The sequence below is a fragment of the Siphateles boraxobius genome, unplaced genomic scaffold (genome assembly GCF_051911475.1).
Source record: "Siphateles boraxobius isolate OS27281-9 unplaced genomic scaffold, OSU_SipBor_1 1, whole genome shotgun sequence".
NCBI classification, from domain to species: domain Eukaryota; kingdom Metazoa; phylum Chordata; class Actinopteri; order Cypriniformes; family Leuciscidae; genus Siphateles; species Siphateles boraxobius.
In genome coordinates this window covers 11,090,645-11,117,529 of record NW_027508699.1, presented here as the reverse complement: position 1 = coordinate 11,117,529, position 26,885 = coordinate 11,090,645, and the positions used below count along the sequence as shown (strand labels likewise).

General features: G+C 39.4%; 1 protein-coding gene across 3 annotated transcripts; it reads right to left on the bottom strand.

Moving 5' to 3' along the window:
• Positions 1-290: 290 nt before the first annotated feature.
• Positions 291-8,608, bottom strand: LOC143712204 (Krueppel-like factor 9). 3 transcript variants are annotated; one of them, XM_077204563.1, is made up of 3 exons: positions 8,489-8,608; positions 7,766-8,409; positions 291-3,717 (listed from the first exon to the last, which is right to left on the bottom strand). In XM_077204563.1, exons 2-3 carry the CDS (start codon positions 8,265-8,267, stop codon positions 3,440-3,442), a joined length of 780 nt encoding a protein of 259 aa, XP_077060678.1. In that variant the 5' UTR covers positions 8,268-8,409; positions 8,489-8,608; the 3' UTR covers positions 291-3,439. The 3 variants fall into 3 exon arrangements, with proteins under 3 accessions (XP_077060678.1, XP_077060688.1, XP_077060601.1); XM_077204573.1 differs by having other exon boundaries at positions 8,493-8,585; XM_077204486.1 differs by having other exon boundaries at positions 7,766-8,593.
• Positions 8,609-26,885: the final 18,277 nt, after the last annotated feature.

Sequence of the window (26,885 nt, the reverse complement as noted above, 5' to 3'; positions counted from 1 at the left end):
TTACTTGTTAGTTTTTATACTGATGACAGGATTTATATAATGTTGTTTTAAATAAGAATGTATTTCAATCAATTAGGTTATGCAAGAATTAGAAAAAATATTTTAGATGAAGTACAGCATGTCACACTGTATTTCACATATTTCAGTTCTCTCATCTCTGATGAAAAACGTAATGACCATTTTTGTGTGCAGTATATATGAGGACATATGATGAACTGAAGCTAAACTATATTACAATCACAGTCACATCTCAGTATTTTCATATAAAAAATAAACACCAAAACACAAAATAATTCTTAATCCATTTATTTATTATTTAAAAAGCACTGGACTGGAGGGTATTTTTTGTTTGTTTGTTTTTGTTGGAGGCAAACAATGAATCAATCAAATCAAATCATTAGTCATGTCTCATACCATAAAATAAGTACTGTAAAAAAAAATATTTTAATGCACACCAAAACAAAAGCATGTAATAAATAAAATGGCAGAGAATTGCAAAACAAAGCAAATGAAAAGAACGTTTATCATTAGGTCCTACTCGTGAAGGACAGAGGTTTTCAGCATTACGTTTTATCACCTGAGGAGATACATGGAGGCTTTTGTATTGACAAAACCCATCGGTCCACTGATGTGAGACATGGCTGTAGACTGAGACCTTAGTAGATCTCATTAGACATCCTTTTAGTGTGATCGCTACAGACAATCTACCAATCAGTGCATAATCGTTTTAGTGTGTCAAAACCTATGGACAAGATCTAGATTGTACGCCAAGCAACAAATCAGTTCTTAAAATAAAGTCGTCAATCTACATATTCTCAATTTAGCGTCGTGTAAAAGCAGCCGCGCTCACACACATCTTAGTTTGAAACGCAGAGATCGGATGCCTCGAACACGGCAAAAGTTGCAGCATTTTTCCCCGAAGGAACTACAGAATACGCGTTTTCCCCGCTATACGATTGCTAAGCTATCTGGGTTCGGTCCTAAACCATCTAGAAAGCTATGTTCTGCATACTATAGACCTCTACAGTACATCAACCAATACAAAAGCATAAGAAACAAGACTTTCCAGTACATCAAACTAAATACAAAAGATAGTAACTGAAATTAAAGACCACAAAACACGCACAAAAAAAATCAAAAAAAAAATCAGATTTGATCCAGTGGTATGAGATGGCTGTCCAGAGTACTAGCTGCGAATGTGTAGAGTATAATGGGATGGATATCAAATGCAAAGTTGAATCCGGACTGCTAAAAGAGGGCATTGTGAGTGAAAGTCCAAAGACGCGATCACAATGGTCTCAGTCTGTCGAGAATCACATACAAAGCCCACCGCAGCCCAACACAGTGAACCATTGATGTCGTCAACGGTCAAAAGATCCAGACGACTCACTACAGGAGAACTACTACTAAAAGACGACATAAAAAACAAACAAAAAAACCCGGCCAAACATACAAGCATTGTGACGAATACATACTTTAATTAGCTACAGAACAAACAGAGTCTTCAATGCTATTCTGGTTTGGTTTGTTAACTTGTCAGTTGTCATCGTGCTTCAAGTTACTGCCAGCAGTAAAGCTCAAAGCACTCCGAATATTGCATGATTAGAAGAACGGTATGATGAACCATTAAAAAAAAGCTGTAGTTTTGATACCAGACCAACTGAGTTCAGAGCTTTTTGCATCCATTACACTCCAAAATGTAAAGCAAAATACAAACGAAAGTGAAAAGTCCACAAAAATCAAGTCCATTTTTCCATCACACTGGTTTAAGCACTCAGACGAAGGTGCGCATTTAGACAAAATGTATCGATTTATTGTGACAGTTTTTATCCCCTTCCACAGTGTTCGTATAGTTGAGCACTATGCAGTAGCATTTATGGAGTGAAACCCATCACACTAGCAGACGACTAGCATTATTGACAATACCAGTAAGAAAAAAAGTGCAATATTGCATGTGTATTTCTTTAGTCGAGAAGAACAATGCCTGACGGCATACCTGTAGAAAATATCCGACAGTAAACAATGGTGCAAAACAAGTATATTAAGGCTTTCTGAGTTTCCTGATGTGTTTTTTTTTTGTTCTCTGAGATAGTTGTAAAAGGTCCGCGGGCGGGACAGTTTTGGAGAGAGATCGTTTCCCGGGCTCTCCCGCGTGAATACACACACACACACACACACACACACACACACACACACACACACACACACACACACGAACGTGACGCGCACACATTCGCACACAAGCAGCACTATTCTATTCAAGCGTGTACTGTCACCCCTAATATAAGGTGTATTATTTCTAGTAGTTCATATAACATCTTTACCATTGAAGCTGCAAGCATAGATATTTATCTACACGTTATCCACATTACTATTAAACACGTTGCTACATGTATCAACATTACATGGCCAAACAAAAGAGTTCCTCCAAAGTGGAAAATAATAATAATAATAATATTAAATGCATGGTCTAATAAAATTAACAATAAAAAAAACCTACCATTTCAGTTGCCATGCTTATACTACTAATAGAAAACAAAAGGAAATAAGCACAAAAGGAAATTAAGATGACAATAACTTATTATAATTTTCAGTAGGGAAAGCTATGTGGAAATGAGGCATTGCAGGCAGTGTTTCTACCAGGAAGAAACTCACTGGCCGTTTCCGTTTCAATCGATAACGTCGTTTGGTTTCAAAGGTGGTCAAGAATATAATTCATTTAAGGAATGGATAAACTTGACGTCACAACTTTAAGGTTTAGCAAAGCCAAGGAGGTTTAAGAATACATTAAGTCACTGCACATGTTATGCGTGACTAATTCATGAGTAACACACAAATACTTTGTAATAATTCTGCAACTGAACCTGGTTATTGCGTCGTACAGCATGTGTGGACAACAAAAACCAGAGAGCGTTTGCCTTTCCGGCTACACAAAAAGACAACATGACAAAACAAGGTTGTGCGAAATTTTCGACGATAGATGGAACGACCAGTAAACTTTCCCTTAAACTGTGACATATCCTTTAGGAAGCTTCAAAAACATGGCTGACAAGTGAAACGACAACGATGGCCGACGGAAAACATTGTGCTGCTGGTAGCAATTTTGTTTGCATGCACCCAATAAAGGCCATTACGGCATTTCAGATGAATCTAGAACACCAAAGCAAGCAATTTAAGACCAAAGCTGCGTTCGCCATCACTTGTCGGTCATGTGATCGTTTAATCACGTGACTTGGGAATGTGCTTGAGCGTTTGTGTCTCCTTCGCCCGTTTTGGTCGTCACTGGTTGGGCGAAGGGGTTCGGAGGAAGACGTGGTGAAGTTCTTCATTTTTGGCCTGTGGAAGTGAGGACTGAGCTTTAAAGGATCCCAGCATGCACGGTGATCGAGTAAGCTGCAGTGTCTTAAGAGACGGTGGTCACAGTGCAGAAGTCAGGGGTCTACATGGCAGTGCTGGCGTACTCTGTGGAGGCGGCGGCGGTGGGCTGGGTCGAAGCGGATCCCTGAGCCGAACCCTTGCGGTTGATCATGGAGGGGTGGAAGTTGGGGTGCCGGCGGGCGTGCTTGATGAGGTGGTCGCTGCGCATGAAGCGCTTGTCGCAGAGTGGGCACAGGAAGCGTTTCTCGCCTGTGTGGGTGCGCAGGTGTCGGGCCAACTCGTCGGAACGGGCGAACTTCTTTTCGCAGTCGGGCCAGGAGCAAGGGAAGGGCCTCTCACCTAGACAGAGCACATGGACGATCCACAACTCATTAGACGACACTAATGCCGCATAAAATACACAAGTGCACTATAAAGTAAGCAATGGCTTGGCACCTGCACTACCTACTATTCTAAATACAAAGCATACTAACTAATGAACTTCAGACAGCTACTATACTAGTTTTTTAGCAACTAGGGCTGCACGATATATAAAAAATTATCAAAATATTGCAAATGTACATATGCACTATTGCAGCAGCTTGTGATAACTAAATGATTTTAATACTTAGAAAGTTTTGAAAAGTTTTAGAGTAAAATAGACTGGACACATGACTGTCACATAGGTGTGACATGCTTAATGTTTTTAAAGGGATAGTTCACCCAAAAATGAAAATTGTGTCATCATTTACTCACCCTCATGTTGATCCAAACTTTCTTTCTTCTGTTGAACACAAAAGATATTTTGATGAATGCTGGTAATCAAACTGTTGTTGGTATCCATTGACTTCCATAGTAGGAAAAAAAAATACTATGGAAGGCAATGGCTGCCGTCAACTGTTTGACTACCAACATTCAGCAAAATATCTTTTGTGTTTAACAGAAGAAAGAAAGATCTGTGCGCGTTTCAGGTAGCGTGCGAACACCTAACTGATTCCTCTTTCGCATCTCCTTGCGCTTGACCACACACTTAATTATGTCAAAATACCCGCCTCTGCAAGTATTCTCGTAAACGCATTTGGTTATGTCTTAAGTGAACGTAAACAGTTGAGAAAGAAATCGGATGTGTATCATTATATTGGACCCGTGCGTAAGGTCTTAAAGTGACAGCAGCCTATAAATACCTCCTGCTGTCTGTCATTCATGTTAATCAAACAACAAAGCACAGCTTTAACGAAGATTAATCTAAATTTAAGGTATACAGTGAACATTGTAGTGTTATTTTACATTTAGGCGTACTACCTTTCCTTATATGTAACTTTGTTATATTGTATTTATTTATGCTTGTTGTAATAATTAGTGTTTTTGTTCTTATTTTTTTTCATGCCCCCCCCCATTTCAAATTATTTATTTTTCATGCTGATCGAAAAAATTATATGATCCGTGACTCAAAAATTAAATGAAAAAGGAGAGGCAGCAGGACACTTAACCACTGAATATACAAAAATCATTTCATTTTTTCTCAACATTGCATATTTAATCAACTCCTGAAGAATGCATTTTAATAATTATTTGAATCATCACGCAGTCATTTAACCATGTATAAATATGTCTTTGGAAGGGTTTTGGCTTTTAATCACATTAAAATGCACAAATTCATATCATTTCATAATTACATGTTATGCAGGTAAACAGAAACTTTTTTTTGTCAGCTAGGCTACACCTCTTTTCACCTAATATAATTAATAACTAAGTCAATAATTTAAGCACACATTCGGACATTCATGGTTCTCTAATTCCGATTAATGATCTTTTAATTAATTAATGAGTGACATGCAGGTACAAAAAAAAAGTATTTAATCTAAATAGCATTTGTTGATTTGTCTTTACTTATTTTAATTTGACATGTTTATGATTTAATGAATTATTAGCTTTCATTAAACTCCCTACATCTCTGCAGTTCCTTCATAAACCCCAGTCTGGGAATCCCTGATGTAATGTAATGTTTAATGTTCTGGATAACAAAAAATGGAATAGATCTTCTCTTTGTATTTTTATTCAATATGGTACAAGACTGTCCTATTAAAATTAGTCAGAATACATTAACTAAATTGTGTATTGTAAAAGATTACACTATACTAATAACTTAAATTATCATCATCATCATATATATGCAATCTGTAACTGATCACCAGCTATCATTAGCATACAGTACCAGGGTCATAGTCGACAGAGCCAATCAGGCCATCACGAAAGTTAATCATTTGCATGTGTTTTTATGTCTTGTTAGTTTAAGAATTCAAGAGATTTTAAACCAATCTAGATCGATAAGACATGAAAGAGAATCCAAAATGCTAATTTTGGTGAAGAATAATGTTTAAACATAAACAAGAGCAATTCCAAGAGGGTCCTCACACCATCGGTGCTCGGGCCCTAATTACATCAGATAGGTTTTCATTGTGGTATAAAAATTGGCATTGGAAATTTCCCTGGTATCTAAAATGTTGGCGTCATAAACTTATTTTTTAAATACTAGGTTACATGGGTCAAAAACAATAACTTTTTTTTGGCAGGACCCGTGAAGAGAGGTTCGGGAGTAACGAAATGCATGTAACGGCGAACGTAATCAGGATATAAAAATCGGGGAACTAATTTGTTAGTTACGTAAAAAAAAAAAAAAATCAGATTATAGTTACATTTTGTAAAAAAATAAAAATAAAATACTATCAGGATTACAATGGTTTCACTTGAAACTAAATAAATTAGTATTTTGATAACAATGATATTGTAGGGCTGGACGATATGACCTAAAATCAAAATCTCGAATAATTGAACACTGAAAACAGATCTGAGAGAAATTTAGAAAAGGAGAATTAAAAACAAAAGGAAAGAAAAGAACTGTGTGTGTGTGTGTGTTAACTATTTTAATGAATAGTTAACCAGGGCGAATCAGGCGATGAGTATGTAATATGTAATGGCTGTGAAGTGCTGTGTATAATATGACAAAAAACTCATTAAGCCTATATCCAGCCTTTGCTTGGGATGAGCACATTTAATTTCTTGTGTGTGTTCGGGAATTTGGAAACACTGGAAACAGTAACAATTTTAAGTTTAAAGGAGTAAAGCCTGTGTTTAGGCTATTAAGGAAATGCAGTTTGGCCAAAGAAAAACTTTTACTTTAAATACGCCAAATGTCATTTAAAAGCAGCCTACTTCAGTGCAATATGTTGCCATATCATCATGCTTAACACTGAGAATTTGATTATTTTTAATGTGACGATCGGGTGCAGATATCTAAATCAGAGACTATCACAGGTTCGAGTAGGTGGTGGGTGGATGATTTATATTAACAGCGAATTCAGTTGATATCTCTATTTGATAGCTGGTTCTGTCGCTATACTGGTGCATGCACAATTATTCTCCTAAACATAACTTTTCACTTGACCTCAATTACATATGTGACCTTGAAGGAATCCAAAAGTAATCAGATTACATTACTTTCATATTGTGGTGCTTGGATTATTTTACTAAATACTGTATGAAGTAATTTAAAACTGTAACGGAATAGTCCTATATTTTTAAAGTAACCCTAACTGTGTGTACTAATGATTTCTTAGTGTAGTAGCTATCTGTACTTGCATTTTATTAGTGTACTAGTAACTGTAGGCCAACTAGTTTATCTTACAAGGACCTGCACTTGTTCTGTTTAAAAACTATCACTTTGTCTAAACAGTAAACTTAAATTCATGAACAAAACCAAGTGGTAAAGACCGTTTTGAACAGCTCATGATGAGAGGCCAGGTGTGGCTTAAATGGCTCTTTTAGCTTTCGTCAAATAACAGAAAGTGGATTTACACGGGGACCGCGCACGCGCGTTCTGTAATCGAGCTCCGTTCATATGCAAATACAGGGTTCGTCACTATACTACTACTATACTCGTCCTCCCTCACGCGCTCCTTCCTTTGTTCATAAACTTTCTTTGTTCGGAGAACACAATTGGGAGTTTTCACTCTTTTGTTCAAGTAACGAGTAGTGAATTACATTATTATCCACAAATTCACTTTTATTATCTCTATTCATAGCGGTTAGTGAGAGTTGACAGAGGGAGCCCCTGACAACAGCCAACAAACAAACGGGCGACCGTTAAAAGTTACTCTAACCGTAAGCTCCAATAAAACAACCCATAATATGGTTAAACCCTTCCAGCAGGGAATTTGAAAACAAATACATTCACTATGAGCAGTTTATAAAACTGTATACATTTCATACGATCCAAGTTAATGACAAGGACAGTATAAATGTGCATATTCAAAGTACAACACGTTAGGCCTACACATATACGTGTATGATTAATGTTAATGATGTCTGCGGCGTAAGCGTCCATCCGCTCCCATGTGCTTCAGCTTACCTGTGTGTGTCCTGATGTGCGCTTTCAGGTGGGATGATTTGCCATATACCCTGTCACAACCGTCGAAAGTACACGGGTGACGCTTGGTGGGGGACCGGGGTGCGCCCCCTCCTCCCCAAAACTGCTGAGTGTTATTGTACTGTCCCGGGACAGGGGTGGCGGAGGGGGTCATGGTCGGCGTCGGGGTGGTGGAGTCAGACAACGTGGTGTAGCCGCTCTCTCCGCATGAAGAGTTGCTGCTTTCGGAGTAGGCCGACATGGGACGAAACTTGCCGTGCAGGTCGGTGAGGATCTCCGCCACCGTCATCATGTTGGCCCCCTCTAACCGGAGCGTCTCCCGCACCTCCCTGTCCTCGCTCGACCCGTCTGGCTCCCCGGCAGGAAGGCCCTGAGGAGGGGCCTGAGCCGCACCAGACACCGGGGTGGGTCGATGGAGGACGGGACCGCTGGATATCGACACCAGACACTCAGCGGCCAGATAATCCGAATAGGCGAACGACATTTTTTTTTTATCGTGACTGGGTTTAACGACACAACAAAAGTTCTGATGGAGAGCCTCGTTTCCTGAGCCCGTGTGGTTCTTCTCCAAAGACTTTGAACACGTTGTTTTTTTCTCATCAGCAGCAGCGACCTTTGCTATTTATCTATGATGAATACAAACAAAACAAATTAAAATTAACCATAAAAAAAAATATCAAAAAGAAGTAAAAAATAATACGCTACCGACGTGTCTGTGTTTCAAGCCCCAACGTGGTATCCTACATTGCCCCTCGTTTCATTGTGTCTGCTGCTGAAACCGGCAAAGCCCACGCCACGCCCCCCGGTAGCGAATTTCGGAATCCTACTAAGGAGAAGGCTTGGCTCATGAATATTGATTACGCAACGCGCCGTTCGCCCAGTAGTCTTAATGGATTGGCTGAAAATCAGACGTGAGTAAATAGGCGTGGCTTAAGCAGGCGAATACACTAATCATGGCGAGCTCATAAATATTAATTAAATGCGGGACCGGGAAGGTTACTAGGCAACTTCAGAGTGACTTAATTCATAGTCATGTACCAACATTTGCCATAGTCGTCAGCATGCAAAGAAAAACACGCACCGAATCACGTGGTGAACGACGCACACTACGGGCGTGGAGCAAAGAGAGACCATTTAATAAGTCAAATTACATTGTTGGAAAAAAAAATATGATCACATTGCAGTTTGCTTCGAGCAGTGCATATTAATAATAGTATTAACAACTATTCAAATGAATTCTTTTCAGTTGGTGACGTCATAGCATAGGCTAAATGAAGGCGGTGTCCTCTTCATTTTGAAGACTACCTAATCTTACCTAATCTGCACGACAAGAAAGCTCTAATGGAGAAATGAGTAGTATTTAGTTCATGGAATAAAATTTTGGTCTGTTTTTTTCTTCAGTTTACTAAGATGGAGGCTGATGCCCTGTTTACACTCAATCATCTCTCACGAAGTTGCACTCTAATCCTAAAATATAAATCCTCAACTTTTTGAAATAGTTTCTACAGTTTCTAAACAACACCCTCTTGCCATAAACTAGTGTCATCAGAGTGCACATTGAACACCCCGGCCCAGCAGATTAGACCCAGTTCATCAATACAGGCCTTCAGCCGTTCCTCCCAAGACCAGATGGAGTCTGGTGTCAGAGTATTACAGCGAGCAACAAGCCACGAAAAGCCATGATTATGAGATATAGAGAGTCACTACGGATGAAGTAGGGCAACCTGAAAGCCCCAACAGATGCTGTGAATCATGCATGATGGCCTCCTCCCTTTTTTGCCCAACAGTTCATAGCTACAGTGAAATGTGTAGTGGAAAAATAGGTAGCACTTTGGAGGATTGAAAGGAATAATGTTAGCAGATCAGTGAAAATAAAGGCTTTGTAGATAGTTTGTGTGTGTGTGCTGTTCATGTAAGGTTTGGGGCCATACACACACACACACACACACACACACACACACACACACACACACACACACACACACACACACACACACACACACACACACACACACACACACACACACTTACACACACACACACACACACGTTGATTTAACTAGTTTTTTGCTTCTTGTGAATACATTTTTTTAAAGAATGTTTCTTGATTTTTACTGCAAAAAAAAAATTAATAAGGAAATTAACTTTTGCACTTGCACTCAAGCTTTTGTTTATTATTTGTGCTTCACTGCACAGCTAGCCCAGAAGATGGTGCCAAAGTTGAGGACAAGCCTTTCTATTCCTCAACTGTCTTCAGTGAACAGACTAGATTTAAACTTTACTCTTACGATCACTTATATTTAGACATTTAACAATGTAAAGCTTGACATATGAAACAATAGTCAGATTTTTTTTTTTAATGTAACACCTCGGAAAAAAACACCTCAATTTCATTCAAAGGCCATGAGCAAAAAAAAATACAATATGGTGCAGTTGCTGATATTTACATGGCCAAAAAGTAATATGAAACTTTGATATTTTGTAAGTGTTAATTAGTGAGATCTTTAACCCTATAACATAATCTGTATCTCCCAATAATGTCTTAATACGATGATAAATGCAACACTCCACTTTTTTTTTGGGGGGGGGGGGGGGGGGCATATACATATACATATATACACACACACACACACACACACACACACACACACACACACACACACACACACACACACACACAGTATTGTTGCTTCAGTCCATTAAGAGTAATTTTTACATTTACACTTAAAATATTGAGTAAAAGCAGATAAATCAATTAAATATAGGCCCTACCTTATGATTTTGGGAAATATAAGTTAAGAAACTCAAATATTTGAGTAAGCAAATTTAATTAAACAAAAAGTAATGCGAAACCACTAAAAACAGATTTGTAGGCAAGTTGTATGTCCAATCTCAAACAATCAATGAAGAGATTTTAACTGCACCGTCCTGTTATACGCTTGGTTTTCTTTTTTATTTATCGCCTTTTTTCATATCACATATTTTATTAATCATCATGAATTAGGTATGATTCGAAAGCTTACGAACTCAAAAATATCCAGTGAAAACCGTTTTGAAATTGGACGTTGCGTTACCATGGTAACGGTACTTTAAATTCTTTTTGCGGCCCCTCCCCTAGTGGACGGTGTCAGATTTCATATTACAAAATAATTTTAACTAGCCTACTTTGTAATCCATTAAGTGTTTATTTTGAAAAACGAACAACTGTAAAAGTTATTCTTTCACTTACTTTAGTAAAAATCATTGAAGGTTTCACAGCAAAAAGACACACGACCCACGACCTGAAGGGGGACGGTTTTACAATTATACTAAAGGGCTTTTACTTGCTATAAAGGATAAACTATTAATCAGATGGCAGGAGGCATGCTTATTTTCTTAAAAAATAATGTCAAAATTGTGGTTCCACTTACAATGGAAGTGAATGAGGCACATTTCCGGAGGATTTTAAAGCACAAATGTGATGCAATTCATAAAAACAATTAGCCTACATTAATTTATCTGTTAAAACCTTATTAGTCATATTTACGGCTTTAGAGCATTTCAGCATTAACTTTTCATAGCAGCAAGGTGGTAAAATTTAATATACTGTAACTGTACACAAAAAAGCTAGTAAGTGATGTTTAACTCATAAATCATGATACACATTTTGTTTACACTTTTTCGTAATATTTTTGTAACAGTGAGTATTTAAGTGTTTACAGATTGTCCCCATTCACTTTTATTGTAAGTGCCCCTGTCTAACATAATGCCATAAATGCTGTTGATTGTATTATAGATAAAGCCTATATATAACACATATAGTGGCATGACAATCTAAAATAGAAATTAAATAAAACAAATTGCTCTTTAAACACAAAATATTTAACAAACTTTGTAATTAAAATAATGAAATGATAATTAAACGTTTCAAAGGTAAAACTTTGCTCAGTGCTCAAGCCATGCCAAATCCGTGAGCATGTTATGAGAAGGCAGAGACTGAGTTCAAGATGTCCATCGGTATGTTGCGAGATTTTGTTAGCTGGATGGTCCCCTGGTGGGCATCTGTCTTCTGATTGGTGTCTGAATGTCCTGTGGGTTTTTACAAAGGCTTAACTCAACATCTATCCATTCACTTATGTGGTTATGCGTTCCTAGTAATGGTTTCTTCCTATAAGTGCTGGTGCAAGGCATTACTTTAAATCCAATCACTTATGGCTATGTCTCCGGTCCGTCTATCTCTCCAAAATCTCTGTTTAATTATGTTGCTTATCTTCTTCAGTGGTAAGTGTTTAATATCCTATTCTTTAATATCCTCCTTTGAATATTCAGATTTAATATAAAATGTTCAAGTTGCCTACATGATTGTTTCTCTACAAAGTTTTGTGTAAGTACTTCTGCATTCAATGATGGTTTTAAACTTGCTTGTGTTTTTATAAGCTGACTGCCACAAACTGCACCAAGGTCAACTTTGCAAGTCTACTTGCCCTGGTAAGAGAATATGTAGATAAATATGTTTTTGCTATTCATTAAGAATGAAAAATTGCAACAACAGTATTTACTTTATCACTTTTACAATTGAGGATTTCACCAAATGGAGGTTTTGTGTGTGATTTAGCTCACTTCTGGGGACAGATTTATTCCTAAAGTATAAACAAACACACACACACACACACACACACACACACACACACACACACACACACACACACACACACACACACACACACACACACACACACACACACACACACACACACACACACACACACACACACACACACACACACACACACACTCATATATGACTTGTGTGTACAGATGTGCAGAAAGGGCAAAGGCACACCTATAGATACAGTACAACGATAACCAGTGCCGGGAAAGGTCCTTCATCAGGAAGCAGTCAGTTAGCTTTGGACTGTGTTGTTGACATTGATGTCCAGCCAGGATGTCCAGAAATGATATTAAAGGTATGTTCTATACTATTACTGTAAGTCAGTCATGTTATCAATTGCAAATATTTGAGTAAGCCAATGTTAATAAAACAATAGTTATGAGTAATGTGAATCTACTAAAAACAGATTTTTAGGCATGTACAATCTCAAACAATCAATTAAGTGATATTCAGAGATTCTAACCCCTTAACTGTCACCATACTGCTAGTGGGACGCTTGGCGCTCTTTTTTTTTATATCACATATTTTAGTAATCGTCATAAATTAGGTATCATTCGAAAGCTTACGAACTCAAAAAACATCATGTGAAAACCGTTTTCAAATTGGACATTGCGTTACCATGGTAACGGTACTTTTAATTCCTTTATCAGGCTCCTCCCCTAGTGGGCGTTGCCAGGTTTCATATTACAAACATTTATTTTAACTACTTAATCAAAACCTTTACTAATCTTGACAAAACACATATCGTCGGAAAGGCCTGAGTCTCAAGGTTCCATATTTAGTGATAGAAGTGATATTTAGACAAAAATGTATTATTTTTTTTACAGGAGAACGCATAAAAAGAAATAAAAAAAATTCAATAGAATGTAGGTGACACCCGGTGGCTACTTTTTGGTACAGGGCCTAAACAAAACCTCATAGGAACTTTTTGTGATATCAACTTCAAATTATTTAGTGAAATATATATATTTTATATAAAATCAAAAAAATATTTAGTAAAATACATTTAATTTATAATAAATTTAATCTTCCACAACTTTTTTTTAAAGTAATACTCTGCTGAGTGTCATCTTTAAAACAAGGCTAAACTTAGATCTATATTCCAAAGCATTCTTGAATTACAACCGTTTAAGTTTGGATAGTGCATTTTCACCTCTATTCACAAAAACGGGGGTGACAGTTAACGGAGTTATATTTTTATATTTTTTTGAGTGCATATTGATATAGCTTTTCATGCTTTACAATGCGACAAGTTTTATAACAACAATTACAATCTCTCATGAGATTCATGGACATGACACAGGGCTTTTGATTCAAACTTAGATAATAGTTAATAGCCATTATTCACATACTAATGCCTTTTATATATTATGTTTAATCTATTCCATTTATATATAGCTGAGGAACATACAAATAAAGCATAGCTCATCGAAAAGAGACAATTCGGTGCTACGCTTGAAAAACACAAGGTAAATTCAAAGTTTCTGTTGGTGCTATTTGCTTATGCTCACTCATGCTCTTCTAACTAAACCTTTTCTGTGTTTGCATCCAATTATTACAAAAAAATTGTATAGTCACTGTTATTTTATGAGTGATATAATCAATTTAAATAACATAGTACTCATAGTTGAGGGTCATGTCATTGGCTATAATTCTTGACACACGAGAGTTAGTCTGTATTCATCATGGATGGGACGAGTGTTGAGAGGTTGAAGGTCCATCTGGTGTTTTGGTTTCTCAGAGAGTCATTGGAGAAGAACCCCCTGTGGTTCTCGCTCGAGGGGGGAAAGGTCACAAAGCTCTGCCCACAGGAGGCTGAGCAGGTGTGGACCCTCAACATCAAGCGATCCATTCTGAGCATGTTCCAGACCTCTCGCTCGGGACGAGTCAGGGAGACGCTGAGAGAGGTGAGAGAGGAAGTGTAACTCACTCGGAACGCAGTTCTCTACAGGCCAGCTTTTATACAACAAACATATGCTCATTTTTGAAAATGTATTTGAGAAAAATGCAAATATAGTAATCAGCATATTAGAATGATTTCTGAAGGATCATGTGACTGAAGACTGGAGTACTGATGCTGAAAATTCAGCTTTAAGAATCGAGAGTTTCTATGGGTGCGTTCGAAATAGCCCCATACCCTCTTAAACTATTCCCTACATTATTTCAGTAATATAGTTCACTTGAAGGAGGTAGGAAGGCAACACATCTGAATCCAATTATTGTGAGATACATTCATCTGATGCATTTTTGAAGGCAGCATAGATGAATCCTTCGCTGACTATGATATCCCACAATCCTGTGCGTTCCGTTCCATGACAGTTGAGCGAAAAATAAATATGGCGTCTGAAAATTGCGGTTGGTAGTCAGTTTGTGTGTAAATGTACATTTTTGACCTACTTTGCCCACTTTTTATGTCATATAGCGAGAAATGACTATTGTAGTAATTAAATATTAGCTTAGTTGTCAGCAAAGTTTGCTCTATTTTGTTGTAGAGCATTAAACCGTTACGCTGACTTAGAAATCTGTCCGAAATCAAGGTGCATTCACTCCATGTCGTAATTAACGTAATTACGAGATTTCAACTAGTTAAATAGTCGCGTCCTCGTAGAGGTCAAAGATGGCCGTTGTCACGGTCTTGCGACCAAAGACAGCCTCTGCATGTGATCATTTTCTGACAGAAATGTAGCATGATTATCTCACAGTGTGTTTGGTACTACAACCTACGTCTACTGACTAGCCAATAAAAATGCAACATGAAATGCGAATTGATAAACGTATCAAGGCGCTAAAACTTATAACTATTTACCTCAAGCTCCATTTGCAAAATGTGCATGCCAAGTTGGCCTCTTTTCCTAGTCATGACCGCGTCCATACTCTCCTCTTTCGCTTCCTCCTCTTTTTTTCAGCGCACATAAAAACCACAAATGCCAAAGTCCAAATTGCTATTTGTTCACCACTAGTGCAGGCTGATGACATTTTATTCTGCTATACTAACTTGCATCGTAGCCTAAACAGTCTACATGCATGCATGTCGTACCCAAGTTTATTAGATCCATGTCGTACAGTGTGATTTGTAATAATCATAGGATTGCAGAAATCGCACAGTAGCAGGCATACGCTTTGCAGCCATGGAGTCTGAGTTAGCCATATTTGAAGGCTGAGGTGCATGCTGTTCCCTGACCTGACAATGAGCATAAAAGACTTATTTCAAAAAAAATAAAACACTTTTGAATGTTAGTGAGTTTAAACATCATTTAAAATCTATTTAAAAATCTATCTACTTTTTTTCTCAAGACCACATAAGTATGAGCAATATAATATTAATGATGTTGGATTGTTTTCTCTACAGTCTGATGTGTATGGGACATGTATGAGTTATTATGAACAGAGAGGACCATCACTGATGAAGACCCGAAACCTCCAGCAGTGCCTCCGTGACAGAATTAATCAGTTTTGGAGGAACTCTGTCCCGCTGAAGGAGGGCATGGTGGGCCCCTATTTTTGCATATCCCACTTAATATTCACATAACTGACCCAATGAGAATTTGTCTTCAGTTTGAGTGTCCCTTTCGTTTGATTAGACAGTGAGTGCAGGGCTCACGTGCATCCAGCTCTATGATGGGACAATGCTAAAGAAGGTCAACTGTACAGAAACAGTGTCACTGATTCCCCTGCCGGGCCTGTTAGAAGCAACAGAAACTAAAACCGTTTCAAGCCTATCTCTACTCAGAACCCTTGACGTGATTCCAATCGACTTGGGTAAGACTTACATGGCTTTTGATCCAATATGATCACATTATTCCTTTTCATAGGTGTATAGTAATGCTATATTTCTTCTACAGTTTGATAAGAAAATGAATACTTCTTCTCTGATACATTTCTCTCTACCCTTTTAAGGATCAAATTTGCTAAATTTTTCAAACCACGAACAAGCTACAAACCGGTCGTTGATAGCGACATCTAATTGATGAACGAATAGCTTTAGCCGACTCTTTTGATCAATTAGATTCTTGTGAATCCGTAAAACTGGTTCAAAAAGATATCTAAATTATTCATTTTGTATAACAATGTGCAATGGATTATCTCCTTAAAGGTTCACCCAAAAATGAAAATTCTGTCAGTAATTACTCACCCTCATGTTGTTCCAAACCCGTAAGACTTTCGTTCATCTCCGAAACACAAATTAAGATCTTTTTGATGAAATCTGAGAACTCTCTATTGACAGCTATGCAACTGAAACATAAAGAGATCTTAAAACTAATCCATATGAATTGAACGGTTTGGTCCAAAATGTTCTGAAACGACACGTTGGCTTTATATGATGTATAGATTGAATTTGGGCTTCATTCACATACTGAATGAACGTATTCATCAACGCACACATCCAATATGGCAAACAGAAGCTCACGCATTATTCTTAATTATTCTTTATTCTTCTCTGTAATTTCAGGGCAGATCACGGGCCACTTGACCAGTATTGTGTTTGAGGCTGAAGGCCAAACCTCAGGCAGACACGGTGGACCATCAGTTCAAGAGGTTTCCAACACCGTGAGGAGGTTGTGTGCTTATCTTGCAGATCAACAACAGGTGAGGTCAGGCACTGATTCATGGCATTAAAGCATTTCTTTAATTGATGATGCCAGGTTTCTCTCACATTTCTTCATTATTCTTAGCAATCAGAGCTTCTGCTCAATCTGGTGCTTCAGTTGCGATCAATGTCATCCCATCAGTTGAGAGACTTGTGGCTTGAGGCCTCCTTCAAATGCAGAGACGATTGGTTGGTCCTTCAACAATTATTATATAGTTTTAGTTTTAAATGTATGTATATATTTTTTTTTGCTTGTGACTTTAATTTTGTTGTGCTAAAAAAATATTATCATAATTTATACAATACAGTGTTGTTGTGATCTGATCACATAATAATGATTTTTTAAAGAATTGAATATAAAATAAATTCTGATGAGCTAAATTGCCATAAACATAATGCCTTTTTATAAATGCATGTATAATTTCTAGCTTTTTATTTTAATTTTGGGGGTGAATTTTTTTAATTCATTTTACCTTCCTGTTAATAGCAGTAATAGGCACACGCAGCCTCTAAACAGACATGGTAATAATGGTAAAAAAAAATTAGATGGAAGGAAAATGTTTACTTCAATACCTTTTGCATTATCTTTGCATTAATGTTTTTGCATTGTAGCAAATTAGCTCAAAAGAGAAATATGAATAATATCTGGATCAGTTTGAATAGAAATAGCTTGTTGTAGTTGTATTAACATTGCTATCAATTAATCTGTTCGTCCAGCGGTCACTCAGAATTGGTCGTCTGCCAATACTTAAAGGATATTTTTCATCGCCACAGTAAAATTACTCTTTCTTAGCATTTTGCTGTGATCGAATCGTTAAAGGATCGTTGATTTACAAGCAGAATCAAACTCACATGAATGTGCTCAAAAGCTTTACTAAACTAAATCACAAACATATACAAAATCTATACAACTTGTCATTGAGCATGCTGTTTTGCATATGTAACTGGATTGGGTGTTGATGGAGAAACTATTAAAGATTCTTGCAATATTAATATATTGCATAGGTATCAACATAACATAAATGCTAATTCAGATAATAAAAATAAAAATGATATACCAATGATACAAAACATGACATAGGTGAGGTTACATCAACTAATGGTTCTATCATAAAGCATGCATAAAACAGTATACAATACAAAAGACAAGACAGTAATAATCATTTATTAATATATTAAATATATTGAATAATTGTGTGCCTGGATTGGTCCAGATGCTACAGCGTTCTGCCGAGAATCTCATACAAATTTTCCCAGAGAATGTAATTGTTTTGCAAGAGAATGCAAGGTTTACTAGGGAACCCAATACATTTGCAAGAAAATACAAATGTTTTGGGAGGGAACACAAAATGTTTTTTCCCCCATCTAATTTCCTAATGTCCCCTTAGGGGCTTTCTTATTGACAAGCTTGATATAATTGTTTTATAATAAAATACAATGTTTTTTACAATGTTTTATTATATTTGTTATTTTCTTATGTTAATGTTGGTTTCGGTTGTCATGGCAGGCAGCCACTTGTAGATATGCTGTCAGCCTGTGGAACTGAGGACTGCATCATTGTCACGACAGACCTCATACTGAGCAAAGAAGTTGACCTGGAACATGTCCTACCCCTCCTCAATACTATCAGTTTTACTTCCCACCCTACTTCATCCATGATTAGCCACCTCAGTGTACGGTTTTGAGTAATTCACTGAATTATTTTGAATTATTTATAATACAAGACTGAAAGCTCTATCTAAAACAGAGTGGATTTGCTGGACTTTTCTCCTCCAGGCTCTTCTGGATATACCTCTTATCCGGCCAAAAGCACTACTGGTTGTGTCTTCACTGGTCCACGGCATTTGTCAACAGGAACCGGGTCAATGCAATGAGATTTCTGAAGTCCAGCAGTTTGTCCATGTTCTGAAGCAGAGTCTTGAGGCAGGATGTGAAGTGGATGATCATTTTCAGATCAGAGGTACAGTAGAAAGATAACAATAACCATAGACAGCAGAGATATGCTATCATGCAAGCACCAAAGGATTCGATACAGGTTAAACTCAACTGGCAGCAGTTTTTTTGTGTGTGTGGCCCCCCCCCCCCCCAAAAAAGAAGCAAAAATCGAAGTTGCATAATTTCAGTTTACAATGGAAATGGATGCATGGGGCCATTTTTTAAGGATTTAAAGGAAATGTAAAGCTTCTAAATTTTAAAAGCACTTACATAAATTCTTCTGTTAAGACTTGTGTTGTAGTTAAGCTCTAAAGTTGTTTAAATCTTAATTTTTATCAGTAATTTTATCAGTATTTAATACAGGGGGTATAAATACACAGGAGTAAAAGATTACATTAACACAATGGGTAACTATTGAACAAATGAGCACACACAGGAAACAAGGCAACCAAGGTAAACAGGGACAAAATATAACAACAAGAAAGACACAGACAATAGAAAGAAATGAGAGTCAAAAGAAGAGTCCTAGAACTGAAACAACATGTGATAGGTTTATGGAGTTTCAATTTCATGGTGACAGAGTTGGCAATAATGGATATTGGAAAACTGGAATAACTCATATTGTTTATGTCTTCTGGCTATAGTGATGAAACATTCTATATTTTAACATTTTTTAACATAAAACAAGTATTTTAACATTTACAAATTAGCTCCATTCACTTCCATTGTAAGTTCCTCAGGCTAACCAAGATTTTTTTTCTTTTTATGTATTAAAAGTAATGTGCCAAAAATGTATTTGGTGGTAATCAACATTATGCCAGAAATTATGCCAATTAACTCTTGAAGAACCTGGAATATTCCTTTAATCTGTTCTGCATCTCTCGTGCAGCTTCTGCATGTGTTGAAAGCAGTGGAGACTGCTGGTGCGGCTGGATCAGATCTCATCTCCACACTGAGCCGCTGCGTGCAGAATCATTCAGTGCCACTGGAGCTGCGGCTGGCCGCTGTTCGAGCGTTCAGGAGAATCCCATGCCACCATGACGTCAGTATCACCAAACAACAGTGACAAGTTTACATTGATGCAACGTCTATTATGGCATAACTTACAGCCTTGCGTTATGGTCTTTTATATGTTATCAGAGGAATGCCCTTTCTCAGGCATTTCAAAGACAGCAAGAGAACGTGGAGGTCAGAATTGCAGCATATCAGCAGCTCATGCACTGTCCAAACCAGGAGATTTTCACAATTGTGAAGAAAACGTTAAGCAACGAGAAGTCCAGTCAAGGTATTGAAAAGTTCTTATTATTAGCAACTCAATGTACTTCATTAAATCAACACTATCACAAAAAGTTTGAAATTCTAATAATTATAACATGAATCGACAAATTGATAACACTTTTCCATAAGGTCCCATTAGTTAATATTAACTAACAATGAAACGGGTAACGCTAGTTAACTGATGTTAACAAATGGAACCTTATTGTAAAGTGTTACCAATAAATATTCAAGATTAAAATCTGGTAGTTTCACTCCATTTGGTGTGTCTCATAATAAATCACACATTATATTTGGGGGGTTCCAGTCCTGTTAGATTCAAAATTAGGGTTGTGGGGTTAAAGGTCAGTGCAAAAAACTTGTAATAAATACAGCTTTAAAAACCAGCAAGGTCAATATGAGTGTAAACATCACTAAACAAAAAAAAAAGTTTCCTAAAAAATGTGTGGTGAAATAAAAATGAATTAACCCTTACCCTAACTACATCAATATAAGTCACACATGGGGTAAAATGGCAGAATGAGCCAAATACTGTATGTTCTGCATGGAAATGGTTGTATATTTTCAACTTTCATATTTCCAACACTCTTCAGCTGTAAAATGAGACACATTTTCATACATTCTCTATGATATATCCACAGTTGGGTCGTTTGTTTGGAGTCACCTTTTTAATATCCAGAAAACAGAAGACCCTCTGAAGAAAGACCTGATGGAGTCACTTCCAGATGATATTATAAGTAAAGACTTTGAAGCTGAACCATGGAAATATTCTTCGCATATGGACTACACAGTGGACACAGGTACTAAACATAATGTAACTTTTACAGCTGTTTCCAACAGTTTTCTATTTATAACACTTTGATGTGCTCCCATATGTGATGTCTGGGTTTTATGTCCGCTCCAGGAGTGGCTGCTGCAAACATCGAGGGAACTGTGGTTTTCTCCCCTGAATCTTTTCTTCCACGTTATGCTATGGCGAATCTGACTGTTCACATCCTAGGCAGAGCATTCAATCTTCTGGAGGTGAATCTGTTCGACATCTGTTTGTATTTCCCACAAAACATAAAAATCAAAACTGACCCTATTTACTATTTATTGTACTGTTGTGTAGTTGTGTAGTTATTTATCAGTTTATTCCATTTGTCTTCATAATCTTTTAATCTAATAACTGATTTCACACATGACATGACTATAGGCATGGGCTGAGGGGTTAGGCATCACCCCATACCCATGCTTGCACATCCAGACTAACATAGAATATTTCGAGGTGGCCTGGTTTTGTACAAAGGCTGAAAATGTGTTCTTCCAAGCCTCCCTTTACACCTCAGTATGTAGGTCAAGGAAGAACGGGAGAAGGCGGCAATGCACTCTAGCTGAGGGGAGGAAGCTATCATCAAGCTTGAAACGAATGACCGCTTGCTTGGTCTGAAGAATTAGCAAAGCGAGCTTCGAGATCCAACTCAACCTGCCATCCCCATGAACTGAGCCACAAGGTGCAGGCACTTGGCCCTCATCCCTCAGCAAGAGAGCCAAGCGGGAATGGAGCTTACGCATGCTAAATCTTTCACAATGTACACAGTCAGCCCCCTCGAGGACTGACCTAGCGTGCTCCTCACACATACAGAAAACGCATGTGACGTGTGAGTCGTCTGCCGTAATAAAGCGGGGGCACAGTGTCACACATCTCCTGAACTTTAGACCTGACATTTTGTTTTCTAACTCTTGGTCTAAAGACTCTAAAAACACACACACACACACAATACAGGAAACAGACATGCGCTCAGCAAACACGTGGCTTTTGAAGACAAAGAAGCTGACAGCATGCATTTCTGGTGTCTATTTCTGGTCTCGTTGATGCGTTATGTTATGTTGCCACGTCCATACATCCGGCCAATAAGATTGCCGTGTTTAGACATGTGCCTCAGACACATCGGCTCACGTAGGGGCATTCCCATAGTGTCAACGCCATGATGCTGCATCGGAGTTACACTTCGAATGGGAACCCGAATAGCTGTTCAGCCATATTTTTTTATGTCGCCTTTACCATTTATTGGCCAATAACCAATAGATAAAATCAGGCCTTTTTCTATATTTTTCAGAGAAAGAAAGTCAGAAAAACATAACATTACAGGTGTTAATTGGGTAATATGAATAATCTTACCATTTGTCTAGGCCAGTGGTTCCCAAACGTTTTCTGACGGGCCCCTTTTTGTAAAGTCCCTCAACAACATGGACCCACATAAAGACTCTCAGACACTCTCAAACATGACCTTACTTGCAATCATTTCAACTAAAACTTTTTGTACGTTCATGGTTTTAAAGTGAAAGTTTCTGAAAACGATACCATTATCGTCTCCATGTAAAGTAGCGAATTTGTGAAAATGGTGATGTCATGCGCATGCATATTCCATGTTTAGTTTATAGACGCGTAGTGTTTCTTTACAAAGTGACATCGCCAACTACTGGCCTGGCATGCATAACACAGCATTTTTAGTTGTTTTCGCAGATCCCTGTGAATAGGGATAATTTTGACAACGTTGACAAAGCAACAGCTCGACGAGGCTGTCTACACTTGATGCATCAAAGCAGATTCGTTAATCGCGCCATCTAGTGTTCTGTTATTCCATGACAACAAATACTATACAATTGATAACAGACTGCTCAAGCAGATACTGCGAGTCATCTTGAGACAATGAAATATGTGTCAAGAAGCATAACAAGACGGATCATTTCGTGATACAGTGTTCTAATATCACCCCGAAGAGGTTTATTTTGTATAACAATATGCTGTATATACACTATCCCTTAGCCTTGCCACACCCCCCTTTTATAACCCCCTTCCCCCCGGAGGTCACACCACCTAGTTTGGGAACCACTGGTCTAGGCCATGTGGGGAACTGGATAATGTTAGCAGAAAACTAATATTTTAGTACTTTTGTAGCAAATGGATGAGTTCAACGATAGTATTTTTTATTTACTTGTTTAGGTTAGCCTAAGAATGGAAAACCTAGAGCCTATTCTGAAGAAAATCTTTGAGGAGCACCCTCTAGCATCTGGTGATCACTCCAGCCCTAAGGCTCAAACAGACTCCACGAGGCATGGACAGAATGATAGAAACAGTGACGGTGATGGCTGTCAATCCACAGCATTAAATTCCATCAAGACTAAGGTGAGAGTCTTGCGGATGGTGGTTTTGTGTCTGTTATTTGGCTCTACATCAGACATGACCGGGTTGACTGTTTAAGTTCACAGAGCAGAGGAAAAGAGACAATACCTTCCGATGTTGGATAAATGTGAAGATGTTCGGCAATGACCTCACCTTTATGACCTGTGATGACCTCCAAGCATATCAGAGAAAGCTGTCACTTAGTACGGCTGGTGTTTTTGTCAAGTTGTTAAAGGTAAGAAATTATTACTTAAAGGAATATTCTGAGGTTCAATATTCACTCTTTCAATAGTTTTAGTGTGAAAAAAAAATCACTTACAAACCTCACCTGTGTTAAGTTATATCCAATTTTACAACTTTGTCATCATAATAATATAACACAACACCTAAATCCCGGACACTAAAATACAAACACTCAAATTCAACACCAATTTTGACATAAGAATAAAAGTAAGTGCATTTTTAAAATTACAAGATTCACATTGATGCTTTTAAATGTTCCTAATTTTGTTTTGGAGGTCTCATGCAATAGGTTGCCTTTCGAGGGAACTCGAACTTTCGGTTATGACACTAGGGGAACGCCCTTCAGCGTAGCGCGTCTGAATTTATGAATGAAACTGAAACCAATCCTATTGGCGTTGCGTGATGACGTAGCGTGTGACGCAATAAGCGGATGTACACAAAAGCACGCCGGCACACAGAGATGTCAGCTTTTTGCTATTCAGCAAGCGCTCTGTGTGTGTGAAAGTGAAAACCAGTTTGTCTTATTTGATGTTGTATTGTCTTATATCTGCATCATGGCAAGTGAACAGTTAAAAAAATGTGTGTTTCCATGCCCTCGCTTTCTCACGCCTGGGGATACACATGAGATGTGTGTGTCTTGCTTAGGAAGGCAGCACGCTCAAGCAGCTCTCGAGGGGGCTGCTTGTGTTCATTGTGAATCTCTCCCAGCTAGAACGGATGAGGATGGCCAAATGCGCGCTCCCGCGGTTCGGGTCCCGCATCTGCCGAGGCGGTGCGGCGGCTTAGAACGTGGGGATCGCAGCGAGATCTTTTAGATGACAGTGGGACTGCCGAGGCACTTTCCTACTCTTCATCTGGTAGCTCAGATCCCCCTATCCCCCGTTTGGGAGCCCCCTCCGCGGCTTCTCCCGATCGGGATGAAGACCCCGTTTTACAGCTGTCTGAGTCTGAGGATTTAGATGTGCTTGGTATTGGGGAGGGGGATCTAAGCCAAACACATCGAACTGTTCTTCCTGCCCCTAATTATAATGAGCTTTTCGAGGTTGTAACGCGGGCTGTGGCCAAGCTCGATATTTCTTGGCCACAAGAGAGGCAGGAAGTGCGCGCCAAAAGTAAACTCGACGAGCGCTTCCTGCAGCACCGCATGCAGCCTTCTCGCCGGTCCCTTCCATTCTTTCCAGATTTACACAACGAGTTGTGTAAATCTTTGAACAGGCCTTTCTCTTCACGCCTGTCTAACCCCCCATGTTGTATTACAGTGACATTGTGGGAGCTAGAGAGAATGGTTATACATGTGTGTTTGTATTGTGTACGCATCTATGGTGGAAACTGAGGACAAATAAATCATCATCATCATCATCATTATGGGATGATGCCTCAGGTGGAAGAGGCTCTAGCCAGTTATCTTTCACCCGACCTTGCATCATCCCTTAAATCATCGGCGCTGCCCTCCAAGCCATGTCGCACTACATCTGCTTTGGTGGGCAGAGCATATATGGCGGCAGGTCGAGCTGGTGCGAGCCTGCACACGATGGCTCTTCTGCAGGCGTACCAAGCCGACCTGTTAAGAGAAATAGATCAGGGCGAGGGGCCCTCTATGGATGATGTTGCTGAACTTCGCAGAGCCACGGATCTGTCTCTCCGGGTTACCAAGGAGACGGCCCGTGCAATCGGCTGTTCGATGTCAGCCCTGGCAACCACGGAGAGACATCTGTGGCTTAATCTCTCTGGCATCAAGGAGAAGGACAGATCTTTTCTCCTTGATGCACCTGTTTCTTCTACGGGTCCTTTCGGCGAGCCAGTAAATGCTGTCGTCGACAGATTCCAGGACGCCAAGAAACAGAGCGAGGCTTTTAAGCAATATCTCCCTCGTCGCTCTAGGTCTAGGAGGGCGGCTGCTAGAGGAAAGCAGCAACAGCCCACTACTTCCTCCTCTTACCGCCAGAGTCAGAAGGTGAGTGTCGCGTCTTGAGCTCTCCCTCAGAGAGCCTGGGACTCTAGGCGACGCTCGCACCCGCAGCCTCCTGAAAAGACGGTTCTGAGGACCGTCCTTCAGTCCAGAAAGTCTAAGGGAAAGAGGTCCTAACTTTCAGAAGACCTCCAAGGGCCGCCCCCCAGCCCCCCGAGAGACAGCGACTGAGGTCCCCTCTCTCGTCGAGCCCTCCGGAAGCTGGCGACAGTATCCCGCCGTCTCTGACGCTTCGGGACGTGCTAGCTCCCAGCGAGCTCACGCCCATCTGTCTGCCCCAAAGGCTTGCAGCCAGACAGCGTTCTAGCTCGCACACTGTGACTCGTTGTCTGTCTTCCCCTGCCGGTCCTCCGCTTGAGGGTGCCGTCAAGGACTCGCACAAAACACCGGACACCAGCCCCTCGGGCGAGTGATTCCCTTGGCGAATTTTGCAGAGGCATGGCAAAACCTCGCAAATATTTCTCCATGGGTCCTGCGCACTGTAGAAAACGGGTACAGACTGCAGTTCCAGGTCCCACCAAAGTTCAATGGTGTGGTCTGGACTTCAGTTCACCCAGAGCAGGGTCTGGTGTTGGAACAGGAAGTTCACTCGCTGCTGGAAAACGGGGCCATAGAGCATGTTCCCCCACCAGTCAGGGAGTCCGGGTTCTACAGCCGGTACTTCATAGTTCCCAAGAAGTATGGAGGGCTGCGTCCAATTTTAGATCTGAGGGATCTGAACCGGTCTCTGAGGAGGTTCAGGTTCAAGATGCTCACTATTTCTATCATCGTGAGTCAAATCCAATCCGAGGATTGGTTTGTCACGATAGATCTAAAGGACGCCTATTTTCACATCTCCATCCTTCCATCTCACAGGAGGTTCCTGAGGTTTGCTTTCGGGGGCGAAGCATACCAATATCGGGTTCTTCCATTCGGCCTAGCACTCTCCCCTCGCACGTTCACCAAGTGTATGGATGCAGCTCTGGCCCCACTGAGGCTCCAGGGCATCCGTTTGCTGAAGTATATCGACGATTGGCTCATACTGGCCCAGTCTCGAGAGTTGGCAGTTCGGCATCGAGATGTTGTCCTTGGCCACATTCAGCACTTGGGGTTGAGGCTCAACACAAACAGGAGCGTGTTGACATCCGCCCAACGAACTACGTTCTTGGGGGTGGTATGGGACTCAACGACGATGCAGGCACACATGTCTCCTGCATGCATCGAGTCCATATTAACCACACTAACCAGGGTGAAGCTAGGCCATACCATCACAGTAAAACACTTCCAGAGGGTGTT

Bases quoted from the DNA above. Each gene is read 5' to 3' on its own strand.
- LOC143712204 (XM_077204563.1), bottom strand. From the start codon at position 8,267: ATGTCGTTCGCCTATTCGGATTATCTGGCCGCTGAGTGTCTGGTGTCG. The intron at 3,718-7,765 runs GTAAGCTGAAGC...TGCTCTGTCTAG, and splicing joins GCACATCAGGACACACACAG to GTGAGAGGCCCTTCCCTTGC.